At 39.4% G+C, this 25,996-nt stretch overlaps 1 protein-coding gene across 1 annotated transcript in view; it reads left to right on the top strand.

Annotated features, from left to right (window-relative positions):
- LOC133750704 (multidrug resistance-associated protein 1-like) overlaps positions 1-25,996 on the top strand; it is a 102,122-nt gene that overhangs the window by 68,520 nt on the left and 7,606 nt on the right. Inside the window, exons 17-24 of the mRNA XM_062180355.1 lie at positions 7,772-7,832; positions 8,383-8,602; positions 15,216-15,370; positions 16,509-16,664; positions 18,157-18,356; positions 19,013-19,139; positions 21,609-21,710; positions 25,340-25,483. Of these exons, the coding sequence (XP_062036339.1) occupies positions 7,772-7,832; positions 8,383-8,602; positions 15,216-15,370; positions 16,509-16,664; positions 18,157-18,356; positions 19,013-19,139; positions 21,609-21,710; positions 25,340-25,483 (1,165 nt within the window). The remainder of the gene's footprint in view (positions 1-7,771; positions 7,833-8,382; positions 8,603-15,215; positions 15,371-16,508; positions 16,665-18,156; positions 18,357-19,012; positions 19,140-21,608; positions 21,711-25,339; positions 25,484-25,996) is intronic.

Here is a 25,996-nt window from a genome sequence, read left to right as displayed (position 1 = left end):
AAGAAAAACAGTAAAACTTTTGGCCCTAATAGGATTGTGTTGCATTATGCTTCATTTTTGCTTTTGTAGGTGACTAAAATGATCAGTGACTGAGGCAAATAAGCCTAATAAGTTCTTTCTCCCAACATGTTCCCCAGCAGTTAACAAAATAGGAAGCTGAAACAATAGGAATACAGGGATTTAAAAATGAGTGGCCAGGCCGGCACCGCGGCTCACTAGGCTAATCCTCCACCTTGCGGCGCCGGCACACCGGGTGTCCCGGTCGGGGTGCCGGATTCTGTCCCAGTTGCCCCTCTTCCAGTCCAGTTCTCTGCTGTGGCCTGGGAGGGCAGTGGAGGATTGCCCAGGTCCTTGGGCCCTGCACCTGCATGGGAGACCAGGAGAAGCACCTGGCTCCTGCCTTCGGATCAGAACAATGCGCCGGCCACAGCGCGCCGGCCGTGGAGGCCATTGGAGGATGAACCAATGGCAAAAAGGAAGACCTTTCTCTCTGTCTCTCTCTCTCACTGTCCACTCTGCCTGAAAAAAAAATTAAAAATAAATTAAAAATAAATAAATAAAAAATAAATAAAAATGAGTGGCCAAGTAACAGGGAGCAGCCACTGAGCAAACCTGCTAAACTAGGAAGTGAAAATTGATTAAAGGGCTGCAAATACTGCAGGATACAATAGCTCAGAATTTTGTAGATTTGACTTTGGTGAAAAGAATTAACCTTGAATTTACTCATTTTAAAGGATTGGATGTTCCTAATGGGAGACCTGGATGTGGCTGTGGCATGATGGAGGTTTTTGTGGTCTAACAGATTTAGATGACTCAGTTGCTCAATTAAATTATTGTTCTTGTTGATCACAACGACGTTGGTCTGCTTCTCTTTATCTACTGCCTTGGTGTTGTCTATGGTCATCCAGTCTCATGACTTCAGATACCTTCCATATACTCATGCCTCCAACATTTTATGTATGCTCTGTCACTCTCCTCTGAGTTCCAGGGTTGCAAAGGAAAGCCAGCTCTCCTCGTTGGCACCTCCCCTTTAATGTTTAAATAACACTTCCAACGTGCCTGTCCAAAATAGAACTCTTGATTTTCCTGAACCATATACAAACCTGTCCTACATACACTATTCTGCATGTCAGATGTGGCAGCACCTGTGTTCCAGTTGCCCAGGTAACCATACCTTACCATTGTCCTTGACTTCTCTGACATCCAGTCCATCATCAGACCCAGTAGGCCTATCTTCAAAATGTGTATCCAGTAAAATGCAAGTCAAGTGCTAATCATCACTGACATAGCAAACGCTTTTGCCCAAATCAATATCATTTCTCACCTATATTTTTGTAATTTCCTTTTTACAGTTCTTCTTCTATTCTTGCCCTCAAACAGGCTGTTTGTAACACAGAACCAGGGTGTTTCTTTCTTTCTTTCTTTCTTTTTTTTTTTTTTTTTTTGACAGGCAGAGTTAGACAGTGAGAGAGAGAGAGATGGAGAGAAAGGTCTTCCTTCTGTTGGTTCACCCCCCAAATGGTTGCTACTGCTAGCGTGCTGCACCAATCTGAAGCCAGGAGCCAGATGCTTCCTCCTGGTCTCCCATGCGGATGAGGGGCCCAAGCACTTGGGCCATCCTCCACTGCCCTCCCGGGCCACAGCAGAGAGCTGGACTGAAAGAGGAGCAACCGGGACAGAATCCGGCGCCCCAACCAGGACTAGAACCCGGTGTGCCGGCGCCACAGGTGGAGGATTAGCCTAGTGAGCCGCGGTGCTGGTCAGGGTATTTCTTTTTTACCAATGTGAATGAGACTATGTGGTTCTTACGCCCCAAACTTCCAAAGGATTCACACATCAGAGTAAATCTCAAGTCCTTGGAATGATATGTGAAGTCCTATAGGACCCAGGACAACTGACTTATTTACTTTTATTTTGTTGTTCGCACATTAAGGGCTAGATGTTATTTCCAAAAATAAGAAAACATAGAATTAATAGAAGAGATCTCAGAAACATCTAAGTCCTACTGCTTCCTTTGGGAATAAGAAATCTGAATGGTGTTCATCATAGCCTCTGGGTTAGAAATGTTATAAGGGCAGGGATTTTTTTTCCCATGTGTTCAACTAGAACTCTGACATATAGACCAAAGCTCAATAACTATTTGTGGAATGGAGGAATAAATAACTAAAGACTGAAAGAACTCTCAAAAGACTTCTAATCCATCATTTATTTTATTTATATTTTGGCCATCATAACTTAATATCTTTGACTTGAATGAGTATCATTTGTTAAGAACCTCCAAGGAAAGCTGAAAATAGAAACATTGAAACAGACTTTGAAAGTCATGTGCTGGGGGGTGTACACATCTCTAAATCCTAAGTGCAATTTCACCTGTCAGTGAGTTAGCTTGATAAAAAAAAGCTTTAAAATTAAAAATCAGTAAGTATTGCAATAAACATAATGATACCCTATATAATAAATCAGTGTCCAGATTCATAATCATGCTGTCTAAATTGCACCACTTGAAGTTTCTCAGAACCACTCTTGGGAAATTGTTCCCCTTCTTCCTTCTGGAGGAAAAAAATCCCATCCCTGTAAAGATTGTTTACAGAAGTGTTTTCTAAGCATTTCTAATTTGCTGAGACTCAAACTGAAGTCTGCATTCTAAAACTTCCTTCTTCAATGAATATCTTAGGAAGATCACCTCTCTTCCAATGTCATACTGTTATCAACACAACCCAGAGTCAAGCTTTCTCTTTGAGGTGTTTGGGGAAGATGCATCAGCTCCAGCTTATTTTAGGTCCGTTAATCTTCTTTGCAGGTCTTGTTGTTTGTGAAAAGGCAATGAAATCATTTTTATCTCATGCTTCAAAAATCTATTTCAGTTTTTCCAATCATTTGGTTATCATAGTTTGTAACTTCTTTAAAAAAAAAGAATTATTTATTTATTTATTTGAAAGGCAGAGAGTTACAAGAGAGGCAGAGATAGAGAGAATTCTTCCATCCACTGGTTCACTCCTCAAATGGCTGCAAATGGCCAGAGATGGACCAATCTGAAGCAAAGAGCCAGGAGCTTCCTCCAGGTCTCCTATGCGGATGCAGGGGCCCAAGTACTTAGGCCATATTCCACTGCTTTCTCAGGCCATAGCAGGGAGCTGAATAGGAAGTGAAACAGCTGGGACTCGAACCAGTGTCTATAGGAGATGCTGGAACTGCAGGCGGTGGCTTTACCTGCTACACCATGGTGCTAGCTCTTAGTTTGTTAGTGTCTATGCTATTTTCTCTTGCCATTTTTATTTCTGATTAGTTCAGATTTAAGATGCACTCGGATTTGGAAGTTACACATGGGCAGGGATATTTCAATAGTTGAAACCTCTCCACAATGAGAGGATGTGCTGAGGTGAAATGCCATGAGTTTCCCTCATGCAAAAATTTGAGAGGAAACTAACTTTCCATCAGGAATTAGGAGCAGAGCCAGGGTTGTTTGAATAATCCCTGAAAACCCTTAATATCTCAATTTAAGAACTAGAGTTATAATAATGACACTGGTTCAGTTTTCTAATAAGATCAAGATGTTTTGAACTGATTCCATAATTTTTATCTGAATTTATATCATGCATATTAATTATTTCCTTAGGTGTCTTACTATGTGCTCTGAATGAAATATACTAGGCCTGTTATTCTTAGTGTCTAGACCACCCCTTTCTGACTTTCATGGCAAATATTGTCACTTTAATCCTTCCATACAGACCCTACACTTTGCAATTGAGTGCTCAATTCAGGGATTATGGTTTCAAAAAGTTAATTTTATACCTTTTACACAAAAATATATAAATGGGCATTGTGACAGTTTTTCTTGAGAATACCTGAGGACTAGAACAAGCCTAATTTTTAAAGCTTCTCTACCAACCTAACATGTTCTACTCATGCAAGGGACTCAGATAAAATCTGTTATTAACAGCAAAGCATCCAGAACAAAACGCACTGCTTTTGTGGAAAAGGAATAAATAGCATTTCTGTTTGGAAAAGCAATACCTTCCTGGATTGTATCTGATAAATTATTGCTCTTTGTTAGTTACATCTAATTAGGAAGTTTTAATTCCCTTTTAACTGTTGGATTTCATAGCATTTTATGTCCAGCTACATTAAGGATTAATTTTTTGGCTTGACACCAATATTAAATTTGCTTATCCAAATAGAAACCATGCCAAGGGCTTGAAGGATGATGACAGTAATTAACCCAAATCAGAGACCAGGAACTATTCCAATGAAAGTGTCTGTTAAACAGTGTATCTTTTGCTGATGCTAAGGCTGATCGTTCTACCAAGGGTGGGTCCTGAAACCTCCCACGGAATCTTTTTTTTTTTTTTTTTTTTTGACAGGCAGAGTGGATAGTGAGAGAGAGAGAGACAGAGAGAAAGGTCTTCCTTTGCCATTGGTTCACCCTCCAATGGCCGCCGCGGCCTGCACGCTGTGGCTGGCGCACCGCGCTGATCCGATGGCAGGAGCCAGGTGCTTCTCCTGGTCTCCCATGGGGTGCAGGGCCCAAGCACTTGGGCCATCCTCCACTGCACTCCTGGGCCATAGCAGAGAGCTGGCCTGGAAGAGGGGCAACCGGGACAGAATCCGGCGCCCCAACCGGGACTAGAACCCGGTGTGCTGGCGCCGCTAGGCGGAGGATTAGCCTATTGAGCCGCGGCTAAGGAATCTTTCTTAACATTAGTGCCAGTGTCAAGAAGGGCTGATCATACAAGGTATTTCTTACTCTGTTAGATAACATGGAAAACACAGGGAAATAAGAAGTTCTCAAGATCTTCTGAGGAGAGTACACACTAGTTCAGAATTTCTAGGGGTCATATTGAGAGTAGCTATATCAAACAACATAGAGTTTGACATACTCCATGCTTCTGTGTGCAGGAAGTTATTACAAGGGACAATCAGAGATTCCATTGGTATGGAAATAATTAAGATGGAAGAAAATTGCATCTAATATAAGTATTGGTGTTCACTAACTTATACACAAGATAAAGTATTATAAATTATAATGCTGTTACATTATATAATATAATGGTGTCACAGAAGAATATCTGATTATATGAGGAGACTTTAAAAAGTTCATGAGGCCGGCGCCAGTTGCTCACTTGGCTAATCCTCTGCCTGCGGCGTCAGCATCCCATATGGACGCCGGGTTCTAATCCCAGCTGCTCCTCTTCTAGTCCAGCTCTCTGCTGTGGCCTGGGAAGGCAGTGGAGGATGGCCCAAGTGCTTGGGCCTCTGCACCCGCATGGGAGACCAGGAAGAAACACCTGGCTCCTGGCTTCGGATCGGCACAGCACGGGCCGTAGTGGCCATTTGAGGGGTGAACCAACGGAAGGAAGACCTTTCTCTCTGTCTCTCACTCTCACTGTCTATAACTCTACCTGTCAAAGAAAAAAAAAGAAAAAAAAGTTCATAGAAAGTGCCTATTATAGAAAAAAGTTTGCATACGTTTTTAAATTTTTCTGCACCACAATAAACTTACCCTTTAATTAATTTTCCATGAACTTTTTGATGTCTCCTCATGTTTATTGAGTTAAAAGACTGCATATAATTTTTTAAAAAATGACCAGTTATAGGTCAACAGTTATATTATCACTCTCAATGCATACAAATAAAAGACTAACATCATGCAATAGTATGTTAGCACAGATTATCTTTGAATTGGAGAGTTATGAATTGGTTTTCTTTCCTCTCTCTCTCTTCTATCTTTCGTTCTTCTCCGTCCCCTTTCTTCCTTTCTTCTTACTCTTCTTCATGCTGATTGATATTTTCTAAATGTTTCCTTGATAATGAAATTACAGAGATATTTAGAAGATAAAATTGACAACTATTTGGTGCTTTGTTACGAAGCTGCCAGGATTGGGATGAAGGAAATGTTGTGGCACTTTGCAAAGCCAGAGAAAGCTTTACAGAAAGAAGAAAAATAATAACAGGTTTGGTTTTGAATGTATGTGAGACAAGTAAGCAAAGAGAAAAGTTAGATGAAAGTAGAAATTTGGCATGTGGAACTGAAACTCAGGGAAAAGATACAGAGTAGACACACCAATTTGAGAGATGCACAGAGAAGGATGTCAGTGAACCAGTGAGCATGGAGGTCATTGCTCAGGAGTATGCAAAAGATACAAAAGAAAAAGTGGTTGGACTGGACCTCCAGGAAGCACAAAGTTAAGAAGGCAGAGAAAGAAAATTAACAAAACTAATAGAGGATCAGACAGAAGGGAGGAAAATATGAAGGTGTGGTGGTAAATGAAAACGAAACGGAAGGGGCTTTCGAACAAGGGTGGGATCAAGAATGTTAAATGCCATGGAGAATTTAAGTGAAAGAATGTTCAAAAAATCCAATGGACATATCAATAAGAGTTTATTGGTGTCCTTGCTGAAAGAAGTTTTATCAGATGCCAGAAAATTCGGGAAGGAATAGGTGGTTTGGAGGAAAAATGGTTTACTACGAAAGGAAAGCAAGAAGTAGGATAGCAACCGGCAGGTAGTGGGAGGGTGTCACATAGAGTTGACAGTGTGATTGCTTTGGTTGTGATGGTATTGATTTTAAAGCGAGAAGAATGTGTTTTTCCCTGTAGGCTGGTGGGAAGCAGTCAGTAGTAAGGGAATTAGAGAGAGGGTGTAGGATTTCTAGGAAGTAAAGTATTTCCTAAAATGTGGGATAGTCAATGCTAAAAGAAGAAAACTCCATGGTAAACCAGTCCCATTGATCATCTAAGAGCAAAATGTTGGTTTTGGGAACTGGGAATCTAAATGGAATAAAACCACATGAAGTGGGAGTTACTGGATTTACAACTGAGAAATAAAAGTGGTCATGGTCAAATATTGAGAAATCTAGGCTTGGGTGTGCAGAGGTGGGATAGTTCCAGGCAATAAGACACATGGTTTAAGGTCATGAGAATGGTTGGCCAAAACAGAATGCAGATGAATGACCCTGGGCATGTGGAGGTCGTGAACTTGGGAAAAGGTTGAGTTTAAGACACTTGCCTTGTAAGCCGTGACATCACCCAGGATCATGGCAGAACCAAGTAGGCAAAACGACTTAGAGGCTAATTTGTTCATATGCCAGGAAAGGAATAGATAAGAAGGGGTAGAGTATAATACAACTTGATGGCATTAGCTTAAATGATCTCCTAACTTGGCTTGAATCTGAAGGGTAATTATTTAGAAGAAAATAAAAAATCAGACAAAGATGTCCTGGTCTTAAACTGATGTATGAAAGGATAAAGCAGTCTCCCTTTGATAAGATTCAAGGAGGCTGGCGCCGTGGCTCAACAGGCTAATCCTCCGCCTAGCGGCGCCGGCACACCAGGTTCTAGTCCCGATTGGGGCACCGGATTCTGTCCCGGTTTCCCCTCTTCCAGGCCAGCTCTCTGCTATGGCCCAGGAGTGCAGTGGAGGATGGCCCAAGTGCTTGGGCCCTGCACCCCATGGGAGACCAGGAGAAGCACCTGGCTCCTGCTTCGGATCAGCGTGGTGCGCTGGCCACAGCAGCCATTGGAGGATGAACCAACGGCAAAGGAAGACCCTTCTCTTTGTCTCTCTCTCTCACTGTCCACTCTGCCTGTCAAAAAAAAAAAAAAGTTTAAAAAAAAAAAAGATTCAAGGAACTATATTATAGTCTAGGCAAGCCAGGTTTTTGTTAAGGTAAATATGTAGAAGAATACACAGTAAAATGGTTAATATATAACTTTTTTAAAAAAAAGTTTGGATCATCTAAATCTAAAAGGCAAATATTATCTTGCTTTATCAGGCCATCATTGGATCACAGAAAACAGTTCTCAATGAAAAAGGAAAAGATCCCTGTTGGTGGGGTAAGCACCAGAAGAATTAATGTTATTTATTATTAATAGCTGAAATGTAAAATAGTACATTGCATTATTAATTAGTCATATGCATTTATTATTTGAGGAAGGTTACTATAAAATAGTTTAAATAAATTAAATTGTCGGGTATGATAGTGGTGTTTAGTTAGCAGTGCATGGTATTTAGTTACATCCAGAAATATATTTTACTGCTGATAGTTATTAAAATGAATTGACTGCTTTCAAGTGCTTAGGACTGTGCTTGATACTTTACATGTACTTATAAAGAGGTTGCTGTCATGATTCAGTTTATAGATGAGTCAACTGAGGGTTAGAGGAGTTATTAACATGACCAACAAGACAAAATTTAGAAAATATCAGAATAGCACATAGATCTGTCATGTTTGATTTTAAAGTACAGCTTTAAAATCCTGCATTGTAATATTTGTCTAATGGGTCCTAATCAGAAACTATCAGGAATGACACTTTATTCAGAAATGTCATGTCACAGCCTAACATTTCTGGCTATTTCTAATTCTTGCATCAATTTTGTCTTTAGGTGAAGTTTTCAATCATTGTGAAGTACCTCCAGGCCTTTGGCTGGCTCTGGGTGGGGCTGATTGTGGCCACTTACTTAGGGCAGAATTTGATGAGCATTTGTCAGAATCTGTGGCTTAGTGCCTGGGCAAAGGAAGCAAAACACATGACTGAGTTTACAGAATGGAAGCAGATCAGAAGCAATAAACTTAGTATCTATGGCTTATTGGGACTAATACAAGGTAAAAAATAGTCACCTGCTTTCTCATTTCTTTTGCTGATGTTATTGATTCCGACATAAGCATTCAGCATCATATTATTTCAAATAAAATCTATGCCATTTTTTTACAGATACAAACAGAAACATTTCATTTATATGTGTGTGTCTTACTCAAACTGAAAGACAAGAGTAAAAGGCATCCTTAGTATTGGGTCAGGGGAATTGACGACTGGCTGCAACCCAAGGCTTTGTTCAGATTCCTAAGATAACAGAAAAGAAAGGGAGGCACAGGTGTTGTCCATCCCTCTAGGTGCCTATGGGATGCAGATGTGTTATATGCCATATTTTCTTAATATTTGAAGATAATTCAAATATATATGTTTTCCATTTACCACATTTTCGAGAGTAACCCAACACTTGTAGGTGTCAGCAACATAGCCAACATTAAATGATTTACATGTTGTTCTCATTTAATCTTGACGATAATTATTTAGAAAGATATTATCCCCATTGTATAGTGAAGGAAACTGAGGCATGTATGTTAAAACATGCAGGATTCAACATTCTTGACTACATAGTCACTGTCTATGTATGTGAGAGTCGTAAGCAATGTGAATACCAAGAGGTGAGACTGTTAAGGAGCTTAAATTCTAATGCTGAAGGATGGGAATTTAGGCTAGATGTTAAGATTCTCATATCCCATGTAAGATTGCCTGGATTCAAGTCCTGGCTCTGGCTCCTGACTCCAGCCTCCTGGGAATGCACATTATGAGTGGAATCAGGTGATGGCTTATGTAGTTATATCCCCGCACCTATGTGGGAGAACTGGAATGAGTTCCTGACTCCTGGCTTTAGTCCAGCTCAGCTTCAGCCATTGTAGCCATTTGGGGAATGAACCAAAGATGGGAGTCCTCTCTAGTTCTCTTGCTCTCTCTCTCTCTCTCTCAGATTATTAATAATTTTAAACAAAGGTCTTATTAGCTTAGCACTGTAATGATTCAGTGTAGGCATAGGTCATATTTGGTTGAAATATTAAAATATGATTTCTGAAGGATACTTGACATATCAGATCTCAGCTATTTGCTCTCAAATTTCTAAGACACTCTACACCCCTCTAACCTGTTATGTTTTATATCTTGCTATTAGGGCTTTCTTTATTCCAACTCAGTTTTTGAAATATAGGCTCTTTGGAAATAGGTATTTAGCCAGCAGTTAAGATATCCATTTCCTACTTTGGAGTGCTGGGGTTCAGTTCCTAGCTCTGTGTCTTGATTTCAGCTTGCTGCTAATTCAGAGCCTGGGAGGCAGCAGTGATGGTTCAAGGAATTCTATTCCTGCTATCTAAATGGGAGATTTGGATGGCATTTCTAATTCCCAGCTTCAGCCCATCCAACCTTGGCATTGCATGCATTTAGGGAATGTATCTGTTGTCTTTGTCTTTCTCTTCTTCTCCTTCTCCTTTTCCTCCTTCTCCTCCTCCTCCTCCTCTCCCTCCCCTTCTCCCTCTCCTTCCCCTTCCCCTCCCTCTCTCAAACAAATTATTTAAAATATAGGCACCTTATTTTCCAAGCAGAATGTATAAAAGGTATACTACTGCTTCCAGTTAAAAATGACTGAGTGGGTCATTTATTTTACTAACTTTACAAAATTTCAGTGAAATGCCAGTGAATACTTATAAGAAAAAACTTCAAGGGATTACAGCATGATAAATTTCTACATAAGCAATAGGCAGATAATCAAGGGCAGAAGAACCTGTGGCCAGAAACAAACACTGGACAAGGTGCAACAGAAAAGAGTCATGGGCAGTCAAGCCATGAGAAAATTCTAAACTCAAGGTCACAGGTGGAGAGAGTAGAATTCAGTTGCAATCAGTTCATCCAAGTAATTTGCTAGTGCATTGTTCTGCTAGCCTGTTAATCTCTCCTATGACACCCCCACTGCCATCAGTGTCTACTGCCACTGGTGTGGTAGTAGAGTGATGAGAATCAGAAAGCTGGTGGTTAAAGAAGGAATGAGAGCTTCCAGCCCGAGTGACATGCATAGAAGAAAGCCGCCTGATTGTGAGCTTGGAAAAGCCTCAGCCTGCACATCTGGATCTCAGTATGTGGACATCCAATGTTGTACCCTCTCACTGAAGCTGAGCCTGCACCAAGCCCTTCCATTTAAGGAGACAGATATGTTGGGGGTAATTAATGTACCCTTTGGCTGAAGAAATCCACATCAGGTGTATTAATTAATTAAGTTATCCTGCCTCTGATGTATAAACGGATAATGATGGATGCACTTTAATCAAACTAACAGTGTAAATAGAATCAACTGAGCCCAGAAGTAAAGAAATCATATATGAAATAGAAGAGAAACTTGACATGGTTGGATTAATATCTCCAGAGATTCAATATATTACATCCATAAATTAGCTGGAGAACAAGACAATGTAAAGGATTTAAAAGGATAGTGCCAATGTAAGAAGATATAGTAGAATGAATTATCCCAAAGGTACATGAAAACAGGGATGGAAAATGAATGATAAGAAAAAAATTAACGTAAGAGTTCAGGAAGTTCAACTCTCATATAAAATGAGTTTCAATAAGTGGAGAAGAAAATTATTATGTACATACTGTGCTAAAATATTGCCCAAAATGGAAAAATACAAATGCCTGTTCCAGCAAACCCTCTGATTTGGAGCAGGAAGATAGAGGATTTCAAAGAAATTGTTTGTGTTGCAGAGGGGACAAGGCTAAAATGGGTGAAGGAAACAATAGAATATGTGATGACTGAGTATAGGCAAAGAGATTGGCTAGTTATTGATATGATTGGGAATAAGGCCTCATTGCATAGCAAGCTAAGCATGTGGAAAATTAGTAGTACATGCACCAAAAATTACTAAACTTCATGAATATTATGAGGGAATATCAAAAATTTTTTAGAGAAAACAGTAATCTCCCTAGGCTCTAGTCATGAGTTGCCAGGGCTATGGAAGCCTTTAGAGTTCGCTGACTTTGGTCTTATTCCGATAGGGTCATAGTCAAAGTGGAGGTTCTCTCCTCCCTTCGGAGAAGGGTATCTCCTTCTTTGATGGCCCCGTTCTTTCCACTGGGATCTCACTCACAGAGATCATTCATTTAGGTCTTTTTTTTTTTTCCCATGATATCTTGGCTTTCCATGCCTGCTATACTCTCATGGGCTCTTCAGCCAGATCTGAATGCCTTGAGGGCTGATTCTGAGGCCGGAGTGTTGTTTAGGACATCTGCCATCCTATGAGTCTGCTGTGTATCCCACTTCCCATGTTGGATCTTTCTCTCCCTTTTTGATTCTATCAGTTAGTATTAGCAGATACTTGTCTTGTTTGTGTGATCTCTTTGACTCTTAGACCTATCAGAGCTATCAATTGTGAGCTGAAATTGATCACTTGGACCAGTGCGATGGCATTGGTACATGCCATCTTGATGGAATTGTGTTGGAATCCCCTGCACATTTCTAACTCCACCATTTGCTAGAGCCTAGGGAGATTACTGACGCCATGAACAGGAGTGTCAAATTGTTAAGTCAGCAACAGGAGTCACTGTGTACTTACACCCCATGCGGGATCTGTCCCTAATGTGTCGTCTAAAGCCAAGTGATGCTATGACTGGTACTGAAACAGTATTTTTATACTTTGCGTTTCTGTGTGGGCGCAGACTGATGAGGTCTTTGCTAATTATATACTGAAGTGATCTTCTGTATATAAAGAGAATTGGAAATGAAAAAAAAAAAAACAACCTGGTGTTAAAATGGAAATGGCATAGAAAATTAATTATTTTGAAAAAAAAAATTATGTAGGATCTCTGTCTTTAATGTGCTGTACATTGCTATTTAATGCTATAATTAGTAATCCAATGGTAGTTTTTTCACTCGATGTTGCTATATGGGCAAAATGTTGAAACCTTTACCTAATATATACTAAATTGATCTTCTGTATACAAAGAGAATTGAAAATGAATCTTTACATGAATGGAAGGGGAAAGGGAGTGGGAGGGGGGAGGGTTGCGGGCGGGCGGGAAGTTATGGGAGGGGGGAAGCCATTGTAACCCACAAGCTATACTTTGGAAATTTATATTCATTAAATAAAAGTTTAATAAAAAAAAATTTTTTTAGAGAAAACAGAATTTAAAAATCAGTTTGTTTTGGTGCAAAGACAATTGGAATCCTGACATACTAGTTTTTATAATGTGCCTATTCCAGGAGCTTTTTGAATACCTCTCATATGTGTTTTATAATAGTGTAAACACTGAATATTTATTGGAGGAAACAAGGTGAGAATCTGATTAATTTTGAGAGAGGGAAAGAGAAGTAAGGATGAAGGGGGGAGGAAAATAATAGAAAATATTTAACACCGAAAAATTAGTAAATGGCAATATTTGATACTGTTTAAAGATCCAAAAATAGCTAATCTGAGGTAGTGAAGAGTCACTGTTTTCATTTTGTTTGTTTTAGACATGATACTACAAGGCAACAAGGATCATATGGACAAAATATTTTTATAAGCAATTTTGTGCGTTAGAGTGCAATGGAGCAAATGTGTGTCCAATGAGGCTCAAAAGTAAACTGACTTAAATAACAGGGAGATTCATCGGCTCTCAAACCTGAAGAGGCATAGATTTATTTTTTTTTTTATTTTTTTTGACAGGCAGAGTGGACAGTGAGAGAGAGAGAGACAGAGAGAAAGGTCTTCCTTTGCCATTGGTTCACCCTCCAATGGCCGCCACGGCCGGCGCGCTGTGGCCGGCGCACCACGCTGATCCCAAGGCAGGAGCCAGGTGCTTCTCCTGGTCTCCCATGCAGGTGCAGGGCCCAAGCACTTGGGCCATCCTCCACTGCACTCCCGGGCCACAGCAGAGAGCTGGCCTGGAAGAGGGGCAACCGGGACAGAATCCGGCGCCCCGACCGGGACTAGAACCTGGTGTGCCGGCGCTGCAAGGCAGAGGATTAGCCTATTGAGCTGCGGTGCCGGCCCTAGGCATAGATCTTGAAACACGCTCCACCCAAAGGCTCAAGTAAAAGATCCACAGCTCTGTTTGTCACCTCTACTTGTTTTTCTCATTGGTTTAATTCTCCAGTTTCACATGATGATGGCAATGTCTCCAACCAAAAATTCCCACACACCCCACCCTCCGCTTCCATCTATCCTCGAAATTGCTCCTTTGAAACAACCTGGGTCACAGACCCATACTTGAACTAGCCACTGGGACTCTTTTTCCTCTCTTTCTTATTACACCTTGGCTAGCTCTTTTTGAGCTTATCTCTAGTAATGATTTTGCAAGTTCTGTTTCCAGCTTCTTTTTTTTTCCTTTTTAAAAATGTATTTATTTTACTTGAAACGTGGAGTTAGAGGGAAAGGCAGAGGCAGAGGCAGAGAGAGAGAGAGAGAGAGAGAGAGGTCTTCCATCTGCTGGTTCACTCCCCAAATGGCTGCGATGGCTGGAACTGGGCCATTCCGAAGCCAGGAGCCAGGAGCTTTTTCTGGGTCTCCTGTGTGGGTGCAGGTGCCAAGGAGTTGGGCCATCTTCTGCTGCTTTCCTAGGTACATCAGCAGGGAGCTAGATCAGAAGCGGAGCAGCAGGGACTTGAATCAGTGCCCATATGGGATGCATACACTGTAGGCAGTGGCTTAACCTGCCACTCTACTGCGCCAACGCCCCAACTACTTCCACTAAAATTACTCATAAAGCATATAAATATATATATTTTATATATATAACATATATTGTAGCAGTTTCTATATATTGTAGCTATATTATAGCAGTTTCAATGGTTCTTTTGTTACATGTTTAAGATATGATATTATAAATTATAATTATGTCAATTATAAATGTCCCAAGATTTAGAAATAAATTTGAGAATGAAATCTGTATGAAACAGAGCCTCAACTTTCTAGGCTGATTTTTTTTTTTACAAATAAGATTATAAAGAACACAATTTGGGTCGCCATTTTATATATATTTGAAAATATATAATCTGCCTTTTCAGTCCCTTCCACCAGGCAAGTCTCAATAGCATACCACACCAGAACATTTTTGCTGTGCAGTCATATCACATGTCCACTATTGGTCATGAAAGGAACACTGCTAAGCCTAAGAACTCAAGTTGGAGGAGAAATCCATGTACCATTTGGCAGGCAATGCACAAAGGGAATAGGAGCTGGAGCAGGTCTGATACCAGCTCTGGTCTGGAAGTGTCGTGTGTCTTATTTTAATTCATTGTTCAGAGCTATCCCATTGAACACAAGGGAGCAGCTGCACCATGAACCCGGAAGCTGAGAGAACTTACCTGTTTGACTAATAGCACCACTGGCTACCCACTGTCCCACAAGACATCATGAGGTTAATCGTTCTAAAATTCTCTGTCAGATTGATCTCTTAGTTTCTGTGCATTTCTCTAGAGCCTGTAACTGTGAACAGAAACAGCTGTATGCTGGTAACATGGTAAACCAGCAGAAATAATTTTATATGTACCATTTTAGACACTGGTCCACAGTTTCACATTTTTAAGTATAATGTTTGAGTTTTCAATCTTAAAATCCTATTGTAAGTTTTAAGGGTTAAAGCACAACATTTCTTTAAGATGCTACTATGATCCTGATAACAACTTATGTTTAGGTCTCTTCGTCTGCTCTGGAGCCTATGTTCTCAGCAGAGGATCCCTGGCTGCCTCACGAACAGTGTACGCTCAGCTGTTGAATAATGTACTACATCTCCCCCTCCAGTTTTTTGAAACCAACCCCATAGGCCAGATCATCAGTCGATTCACCAAGGTAAGTAGTGCATTAAGCGTGTGATTATAGAGTGGACTGAAATTATGTTTTTGCAAAAATTAAGAAAATAAGAGGAAAGAGGGAAGGAGCTTGAGGGAGAGAGGGAGGGAAAGAAGAAATATTATCTACTTAGAATTGTGGCCCTGAAATACATGAAATCTGTTCTCTTTATACTAATAAAATTTTTTTTAAAATTATATCTAAATATGGTGACCTGTGTTTAATCCTATTTGTAAAAATATGCCATCCTACGAAGTTAAGTTTTTGTTTAGCATAGGTTTTCCCCAGCAAACATTTCATATTGTTACCCTAATAAACAATGATATTTTTAAACAATAAAGTTCCAGATAACTGAGTCTTGGGCAGATGGGAGTATTGGAAAACAAATTCTAATGACAGACAGGAAGATACATGAGAATATGGGACTGTTACATTATTTGGTATATGAGATCCCCAAGGAAAAGCAAGACAGAATTAATAAAATACCATCTCTACTTTTCCTATCAGTTTGGTATCTCCCTATTCCTCAGAATTCCTTAGGTCATACCTTGTAGCATAACCATAGATTTGATTGTTACATGAAACAAAGTGTGAATGACATGGCCTTCCCACTGACCTCCTCTCACTCCTATAATCCACTTCTACCTTTCAGTTTCTAATTTTGTAAAGGAAGATTATATTGCTTTTCTATGTCTTTTGCAAATCAAAAAGGTACTGTACATGTTTGTAGGACATAATAGTGTCCTGGAGAGTTTTATAAATTTTTGAGTAGTAAGTAGGAGTAGCCCGATGCCCCGAATACTGGATTTGGAAAACCCAGCTACTGGAATCCTAGTTATGGACTCTGTTCTTTCATTAGGGTCTGACTTTGGTTGTATGATTAATTGTTATCATCAATGGAAAATCTAGATTACTTGCTCACAGTCACTCACCTTTTTATTAGAAGAGGCTTTTATTTGTTACAGTTGCCTACAGGAGAAAAATATATAGGAGTGGGCAAAAGCCATGCAGTTAGACTTAATAGCAATCAAATCGTCACACGTGAATAAGCTTTTCTATTGAACGGTATATTTCTTCTCCCCTTGATCCTAAAGCATGAAGAGTTAAAAAGAAAGTGACCTGATATCAATTTTTCCAGGATATGTTTATAGTTGATGTGCGTTTCCATTACTACTTACGGACCTGGTTGAACTGTACACTGGATGTTATCGGAACAGTTTTGGTCATTGTGGGAGCTTTACCACTCTTCATACTGGCTGTTGTTCCCTTAATTATATTCTATTTCACCATTCAAGTAAGTCCCTGGATGTTTATTTGTATTAATAACGTATGTGTCCACGGTCAAATACAGTTTTAGACCCCATTTTTTTAACTCATATTGATGTGAAATCTACTGATTCCACCGTGTTAATTCCTTTCTCATTGATTTATCTATGTTGTCATTCTTCTACTTCATATGTTTTCTTTGTCATTTCTGTCTAGGTCTTATTTTTCTTTCATGGCCTAGGTCTTACTTCATTTTCTGTGGGAAACATTCTCTACCAACATAGTGCAGAGACCGGATTCACCCATGTACTTTGGATTTATTATATTGCTAGGATAGGAAATAGTAGGAAGCTATTTTAGGAGTTCACAAACTGTCTCCTCAATGAAACTGGAGACAGAGACCAATTATATCTGATTATAAACAAAAGTTGTAAGTGAAATTTTATGTGATGATCTCATATTTGAGAAACTATTGATCTTTCTAGAAATATGTATTTATTTAAAAGCAGAGTGACACACACACACACACACAGAGACAGAGACAGAGACAGAGATAGAGATAGAGAGGTAGAGAAAGAGACATAGATAGATCTTCCATTCCCTGGTTCACTCCCCAAATTTCCACAACATCCAGGACTGGGTCAGGTCAAAGTCACGAGCCAGGAAATCAGTGCATGTCTCCCATGTGAGTAGCAGGGCCCCTGCTGTCTTCCAGGGTGTACCTTAACAGGATGCTGGAGTCAGAAGCAGTGCGGGGATTCCAACCCAGGCACTGTAATGGTATACAGGCGTCCCAGTGGGCATCTTTTTTTTTTTTTTTTAAGATTTATTTATTTATTTGAAAGAGTTACGCAGAGAGAGAAGGAGAGGTTTTCCATCCGCTGGTTCACTCCCCATGGTCATTTGAGAGAGTTATCCAAGTGAAGTTTTACCTCATTATGTTCCACATGTGCTCTTCAGAATTGGAACATTTCACTAATACCAAGCACTTGTTCATTTCCTAAGGTTCCGGTAACAGTGTGCTAGGTGGTTTCAACAACAGGAATTTATTCTCCGTCTCAGTTGTGGCTGCCAGAAGTCCAAGATCAATGTGTTGGGAGGGCTGATTTTCTTTCTCGAGGCACTGAGGGAGGATCTGGCTCCTGCTTCCTTCTAGCTCCTTGTGGCTGCCACAATCTCTGGTGTTTTCCTGGACTTGGTGTCAGGTCTCTAATCTCTGCCACTGTCTTCACATGGCCTTCTCCCTGCGTTTGTGACTTTTCTTCTGTCTCCTATAAAGACATTCAGCGTGGGATTTAGGCTCCCTCCACACTCCACTGTGATCTCATCGAGAGATCCTTCATTTATGTTTACAAAAATCCTGTTTCCACTGTGGTCGTGCTCACAGATCCTGGAGGCTGAGACTTGGACATATTTGTAGCAGGTCAATCTTTCACTCACAACCCAGGAGTCTTGCAGTCTCTAAACCAGGGAACCTTTCTCACTGCACCTCCCCAACTGCCTCTGTGTCTTCTGAGCAGAGATACTACGTGGCAAGCTCACGACAGATTCGACGATTGGCAGGAGCGTCTCGCTCACCTATTATTTCCCACTTTGGTGAGACCTTGTCAGGGGTGTCTACTATCAGAGCGTTTGGACACGAACAGAGGTTCATCCAGCAAAACAAAGAGGTGGTGAATGAGAACTTGGTCTGCTTCTACAATAACGTAATTGCAAACAGGTGAGTCATATCAACACACCTATACATGAAAGCCTCAAATATTTTCTAGTACATAATATACATTTAAGTTGAATTATATGTATTCATAATCACATAAAAGGTATACTCTATATGAAAACAGAAGTCAAAGTTTTTTGAAGAACATGCAGGGTGCTATTAGAACTACTGATGATATAATACATGCTATGTTTTATTTATATGTTTAGACATCATCTATATGTATTATTTTATGCCATTTTAAAATTTGAATTTGTAATTTCACATGAAGAAAAATGAAATAGTAAACAGTAGTTGAGCACATCTTAATTTTTAGAGACTTTATCATATAAAAAGTATATGTAATAGAAAAAGTAATTGATTTTCCTGCAGAAGTTTTAAAAATACAGTTGACATTTTGACTAGCATTCTTTTCTTTTGCTTCGTCATTCTGATTAACTTTTAAAGCAAAGATCTGCACAAGTAAGGTACATTTTGGGGCAGAAGAATTCTTTGAGCTGTCGTTGTGACAACATCCTGTTTGACTAAATTACGAGTAAGGGGAGGGGTTAGAACACAGCAGTTGATGTATGCTTTTTGATTTCCCAGAGGCAAGTTAGCACTAGTTGCCTTAAAACTTTTTTACCTTGGTTCCTCAGAATCTGTTCCATATATTGCAGGTGGCTGTCTGTTAGGCTTGAATTTCTTGGCAACCTAATGGTGCTCTTTGCTGCACTGCTTGCTGTGCTGGCTGGCAATTCCATAGATTCAGCAATAGTTGGTTTGTCTATATCCTATGCCCTAAATGTAAGTAATAATGATTTGCTGGTATATGGTATGTTTAGAATCCAATTAATTAAACTCCTCTCTGTTGCCTGTCTGAGTTATAGATTCTATTAACTAAGTAATGGGAGACAGATCTGGATTACCCTGGAGGCTCATTTCTTCCTCTCTTTCGGTGGCAGCAGGAAACTGGCTCAGCGGATTTGGAGTTAGCTCACAGGGGAGTCTGCTACCCAGTGCTGGGCACAGGCAGGGCCAGGAACCACCTGCTGTTAACACACTGATGCAGCAGTTCTCTGCTCCCCTATCCTGATAGATTTATAGAGAGTTAAAGAGGTAAGGCCCTCTCCCCTAGGGCTGTGAGTCCAATTTGCCCTGCCTAACAGAGATAATGCAAGCTCTGGGGAAAATGTATGTGCTGCTTCTCTTCTGAATATCAATTTTTCCCTAAGAAGCCCTATTTTATATTACGCTGTAAAGCATTACTGGTATGCATGTGTTCATGAGCCCTTTGCCAAATGGCAAATGCTATTTAAACTGCATTATAAAATTCCGCATTGTTTAAGCCTAGATGATTTGAGTGTATATCCTCAGTCTTGTATCCAAGACGCTTGAGGCCACTTGCATTTCAGATTCAGAACTTAAACTTCTGGAAGCAGAAAATGGTACATGTACTTGGGTGAGGCCTGGAGCAGAGAACCCCATAACCAGAAGTTATTATTTCTATAGTGAAGTAGGTGGGTAAAATAAATACTTTCAAGGGCCCCACATCTGTCGAAGTCAGCTGGGGCCACTATATGGATTGGCAATCAAGAAGAAACAGGGTTCAGCTGTTTATGAATTTTACTTTGGTGAACATGAGATGGCTGTACATGTATATATTTAAGAACAGTGTGAAATGCTCACACACGTATACAGCATGAACTGATCAGAGCAATCAGCATTTTTATTACCTTATCATTTCTTTTGTTTGGAGCCTTCAAGTGCCTCTCTCTGACTTTTTCATAAACTATACAATAGGTTATTGTGAACTATAATCATGCCTCTGAGTTGTGACACACTAGGACTTAACTCCTTTTAGCCTTCTGTGTTTTGAATGCCCATTATGCAATTTCTCTTTATCCATTCCTAACACCACCCCTTTTCCAACCTCTTGTGATCAACATACTACAGTCAGATCAATTTTTTTTTAGCTTCCACATTTGAGACAAAACATGAAACATTTGCAAAACACCCCCAAATAATCCAGTTAAGAAATAGATAAATGATCTGGCTAGACAGCTTTCAGAAGAAGAAATGCAAATGGACCACATATTTATGAAAAAATAACTCACTGTCAGCAGCCATCTGGGAAATCCAAATCAAACCCACCTCCTAAACACTGCCAAACTTCAATGACTGTCAGAATTAGGCTTGAAGTTGCAACCTTGGAGATCCTACATTTGTTGGGAAGGTGAGAAGAAAGTGGAGTTAAAAAAAAAAAAAAAGCAAGTGGGGACTGTAAATAGTCAGAGTGCTAGGGGAATCTTCCTTATGATGGAAAGGAATGAAGAGCCTGAAGTATTTCGTGCACTATTTTTGTTTCTCACTAAGGTTGTAGAATTTTTTTTTAACTTTCATTTAATAAATATAAATTTCCAAAGTACAGCTTTTGGATTACAGTGGCTTTTTCACCCCATAACTTCCCTCCCACCCACAACCCTCCCATCTCCTGCTCCCTCTCTTATAAGGTTGTACATTTCTTAATGTACACCTCATCCATCTTAGACATCTGTACACCAAGTATATAAAAGTTTCTGGGAAAATGGAACAAAAAGAAATTTCTTTTGGTAAAATTTTTTTTTTTGACAGGCAGAGTGGACAGTGAAAGAGAGAGACAGAGGGAAAGGTCTTCCTTTGCCGTTGGTTCACCCTCCAATGGCCGCCGCGGCCGGCGCACTGCGGCCAGCGCACCACGCTGATCCCAAGGCAGGAGCCAGGTGCTTCTCCTGGTCTCCCATGGGGTGCAGGGCCCAAGCATTTGGGCCATCCTCCACTGCACTCCCGGGCCATAGCAGAGAGCTGGCCTGGAAGAGGGGCAACTGGGACAGAATCCGGCGCCCCGACTGGGACTAGAACCCGGTGTGCCGGCACCGCAAGGCGGAGGATTAGCCTATTGAGCCGCGGTGCCGGCCATCCATGCACTTTTTAATTCATGCACTCATTGAATAGCCCCTGTATGCATAGATCTCAAATTTTTGAACTACATTCATCCAGTCTTATGCCACAGAATTCCATGATTTATGATATTAATGAGTTTAATGCAATTTAAGAGATGCAGGTATGTACATGTGTAAACATACTTGCTTCTATGTTAGCTAAATAATCAAGAGGTAAAGTATATGAAAATTGAAAATATGAGATTTTATAAAAAATAAAGCATAATTTTTATTATGTAAAAGACTAATGAGCATGCATTCAATTTCTGCTTTCCCCCATCCCCATCTTCTCCAGATTACTCACTCTCTGAACTTTTGGGTAAGGAAGGCATGTGAAATTGAAACCAATGCTGTCTCCATTGAAAGAATTTGTGAATATGAAAATATAGAGAAAGAGGTAAGAACTGCCAAATAACAAACCAATGGATGAAGGATTAAAATGTTTTGTACCTTAAACTGACATTTATAAAAATAAACTTTGAATAAATCCTCCATTTCCAAAATCATGCTGTAATAGCATTTTAAGGGAACTATAACCAAAATAATGATAAAATGCACTAGTACTTTATGTACCATTTTAATGGAAACAAAAACACTGCTAAATTAAATTAGGCATTCCATAAATTGTAATATATAAATCTATTTCAGTGAGTGATAAAATTGAAATACGCTTTTATAAAAAGACATAATGATTTGTCTTCTGCTGGTATAGGATAAAATATACAACTTACGGCCATAGTTAGTGGTCACTGAGAAAAGTGTCATAATAGAGTCATCTCAAAATTACTTATATTCTACACAGTTTTTAATTAATTAACATTTCCATGAAAGAGGAGGAAAAGAGAATAAATCCATCTGTTTTGTTCTCTTTAATTACAATGTGGGGAGGACAAAGAATCACACTACTGGCCGAGTTTATAATACCTAATTATGTGTATATTTAGCTCATCTGGGTTACCTCTGCCTCTAAAATCTATTAATGAATAGGACAGATGGTAAAGGTGACTTGAACTTCTGGATCTTCAATCCTCTAAGAAGGTGTCTTTCCTCTTTTGCTCATAAGTCTGAGGAAGCCATGTGCTTCCTCCACATAAAAATCTAGGTGCCAGAATTTGGCGTAGTTTTGAAGATGTTGCTTGAGACACCTGTAGTCTATACTGAAATCAAAGTCCCGGCATCACTCCCTATTCCAACTTCCTGCTAGTGTGTGCCCTGTGAAGTGGCAGGTGATAGCTCTAGTGCTTGGGTCCCTGCCACCCATGTGGGAGACCTGCAGTCCCCCAGCTGTTACAGGCATTTGAAGAGTGAGCCAGCAAATGGGACAATTCTCAATTCTCTCTTCTCTCTCTCTAATAATCTCTATAAATAATCTTTAAAAGTCCTAACATTTCTGTTGTCTTCTCGGTATTCTCTCTTCCTGCCTTCCAACCTTGATCCATTAACCATCTTTTCAAATTCCTACCTCTTAGTATCACCACCTTCTTGCTCCTCAACGCCTCTGAGTGTGTTCATCCTCCAACACCAAGTTGGACATTGATTCTCCGTCTGGATTCTTCCCTAGGCCTTCCTTTTCTTCTAACACGAATCATGAAACATTAGTCTGCCTTCACAACATCTGGACACCAGAATTCAACTGAAGATGCTCAATCTAATTTGCCATCTAATGACTAATGTGTATTATTATTATGTGTATATATATATAACAATAAATAATACATACTAATATGTATTATTTCTAAGTTGTATATATCTTTGCATGTTATTCCCTTCCGAATTGTGAATAATGAAATACTGGTGTATAAATACATCATCTTGTATCTCACAAGAGCTTCGTCCTTGCTTTATTTAATGTATCAGACATTGGAGTTCACTCCCTTGCGTGTAAAAGATTGCACCTCACTGTGCAGGCACCAGGCTCCTCTGTGTGTTCTGCCTCCTGCTGTCCTTCCAATAGTTCTGCAGCCCCTATCTTTGGTCTTCAACACAAGAGTTAGTTACAAGTAGTCAGTTGCTTTTCCTGAAAGGCTCTTTTGATATCCACATGGCTTGTTCCCTCACCATGTCCAATCATGCTTTTCCTAACTACTCTACTTAAAGTGGCACCCCACCTCCCAGCACCCCTCCTCTTTTCCTGGTAACCATATGCCACTGGTTCTTTCTGACTCTTCCCACTGCATTCACTCTCTATTAAGAGGAGTGTTTTTATCTGACTTCCTTATTGCTAAATCTCCAGCAACTAAAACAGTGACTGACATTATAAACACTCAGTATTTAATGGATGAATGGCAGACTGTTCTCATTTCAGCAAATATTTCAGGTTCCTTATCCTATGTATGGGATTTTAGAAAGATTTTCTGAATAACTTGACAGGAAATGGGAAGACTTGTTGTCTCTACAAATTGATTTCTAAAATTTCTTTTTTAAAAAAGATTCATGTATTTGAATGGCAAAGTGACAAAGAGAGAGAAAGAAAAAGGCGAGATAGAGAGAGAACGAGATCTTTCATCCACTGCTTCACTTCCAAAATGACCACAGTAGCCAGGGCTGAGCTAGGCAAAAGCCAGGGGAACTCCATGGCGTCTCCCATGTGAGTACAGCAGCCCAATCACTTGGGCCATCTTCTGCTGCCTTCCCAGGTGCATTAGCAGGGAGTTGGAATGGAAGTGGAGCAGCTGGGACTTGAACCCATGTTCATATATGGGATTCAGGCATCAGTGGTGGTAAATTAACCTGTTAAGCCACAACAGCAGTCCCTCTAAGAATTTGTTAGAACGAGATGAGAAGTTTTTTTTTTTTTCATTATTTAGAGAATACTTTATTAGTTCTGTAATCAAACCCACGTAGATAAGACCTTACATATTTAATACAGTGCGTTACCCCTGTACAAATGGAAAAAAAAATTAAGTTTAACGTTTCTAGACCAATATGGCTGTTAATTTCTGTACAATGCCAACTCAACACGGTAAACTGGGATACTTTTCTCAAAGTTGACAGCACAGCTAAAGTTTCCAAAAATTCAATTATATATATGTATATATATATATATATTTATATAAAAAGACCAGTAATAGCAGTATGTTATGTATCAATAGCAGCAACAGCTTTTCCAGGTTCTGCAGTCATTTGAACAAAATTATAGAGACATCTAGCACACTCCATTAAAAAAAAAAAAAAAAAAGAAAAAAGAAAAAAGGTAAAAAAACAAAACCCCGAAAACAGCAAAGTTTTGTTACTGTCGTGGTACCTGGCACCATTTTTTTTAATTAGCTTCTCAATCATCTGTAAAGAAAACATTCTAGAATAACATCATTAAAAACAGCTCTGATAAAGCACAGTCACTACTACGTATCATGAAGCAGGTACAAGATATTTTACATTCACAGAGGTATGATACAGTACTGTCCTACATCTAAATCCTAGAGGATACAATTAAAAGGCATTATTTGAGACTTGATTCTACTTTCCCAGCAGAGTGCCCAAAGGATGGTATGACACAGCTCTGTAAAGAAATGTACCTTCTTTGATGAGATTTCCTTTCATTAGTGGCACAGTTCTAGGTACTCACTGCTCTTCAAGAACATCAGCTAAAAAACCGTTAAAAAAAGGGGGGGGGGGGCACGCGTGAAAAATTCGATTCATACAAAGATGACGGAGTGGAGGCAAGCAAGATTCAACCTAACTAGTATTTTACCAGATCTGTCACATGTGAATGGTGAGAGCTCCATAGAAGAAAGGAAATGCCAAACAGTGCTTTGAAGCTTTGGACCACAACCAAAACACAGCATCATTTCAAACAGAAGCAGAAACCAAACATTGCTCGCTTGGCAGAGATGAGAAGTTTTATATTGGTGATGTTTAAACTATTTCAGCTAACCAGTATCTACAAATGTCGTCTGTCATTTATCCTTGCTTTTGTTTATAGGGTTAAGAAATATATTTTTGATGTGTGGGAGAGAATGTAGTTTTGTTTTTTTCTTTTTTTTTTTAACCATAATTTTAGTTTAAAGAGCATTTCTTCGTTTTAAGGCACCATGGATAATGCCTAGAAGGCCTCCATCACAATGGCCCAGTAAAGGAATAGTGGAATTTGTGAATTATCAGGCCCGGTATCGAGATGATCTTGGTTTAGTATTACAAGATATCACTTTCCAGACTCATGGGGAAGAGAAGGTACTACATATACTTCATATGTTTCATTTTATTTTTTAAATGAACACATCCATTGTTACGTGTAATATGACATTCACTACAAGGTGGTCTTTTGTTAAAATGGTCTGTATAGAAAAAGTTTTTCCTGTATAAAGAAAAATGCATATATTCTTAAATTTCTCATACACTATTGTGAAATATTACTTTAGTGTACTTACTTTTACTTCCTCTATAAAGTGTATTGCAATAGTAAATAGTTACTTAAAATATACTAAAATTGTATGACAGAATATTTGTAAAGTCAATGATATGTTTTCCCAGACAGTTAGCCAAAGGAAAAGATGCTTGAGATGAAATTAGTTAATGAATACTACATATAAAACTGTTGATAATATGATATTTGTATTTTAAACAACCAAACAGGTGACCATATTAGCAAAAATACTAGAATAGTAATAAAACAGAAATAGTGGTTGCATCTCAGTGATGAATTTCAAATGAACTTTTTGCTTTCTTCTATATTTTCTCCACATT

This window comes from Lepus europaeus, chromosome 2, assembly GCF_033115175.1.
Source record: "Lepus europaeus isolate LE1 chromosome 2, mLepTim1.pri, whole genome shotgun sequence".
Taxonomy (NCBI): domain Eukaryota; kingdom Metazoa; phylum Chordata; class Mammalia; order Lagomorpha; family Leporidae; genus Lepus; species Lepus europaeus.
This window is presented reverse-complemented; position numbering and strand designations above follow the sequence as displayed.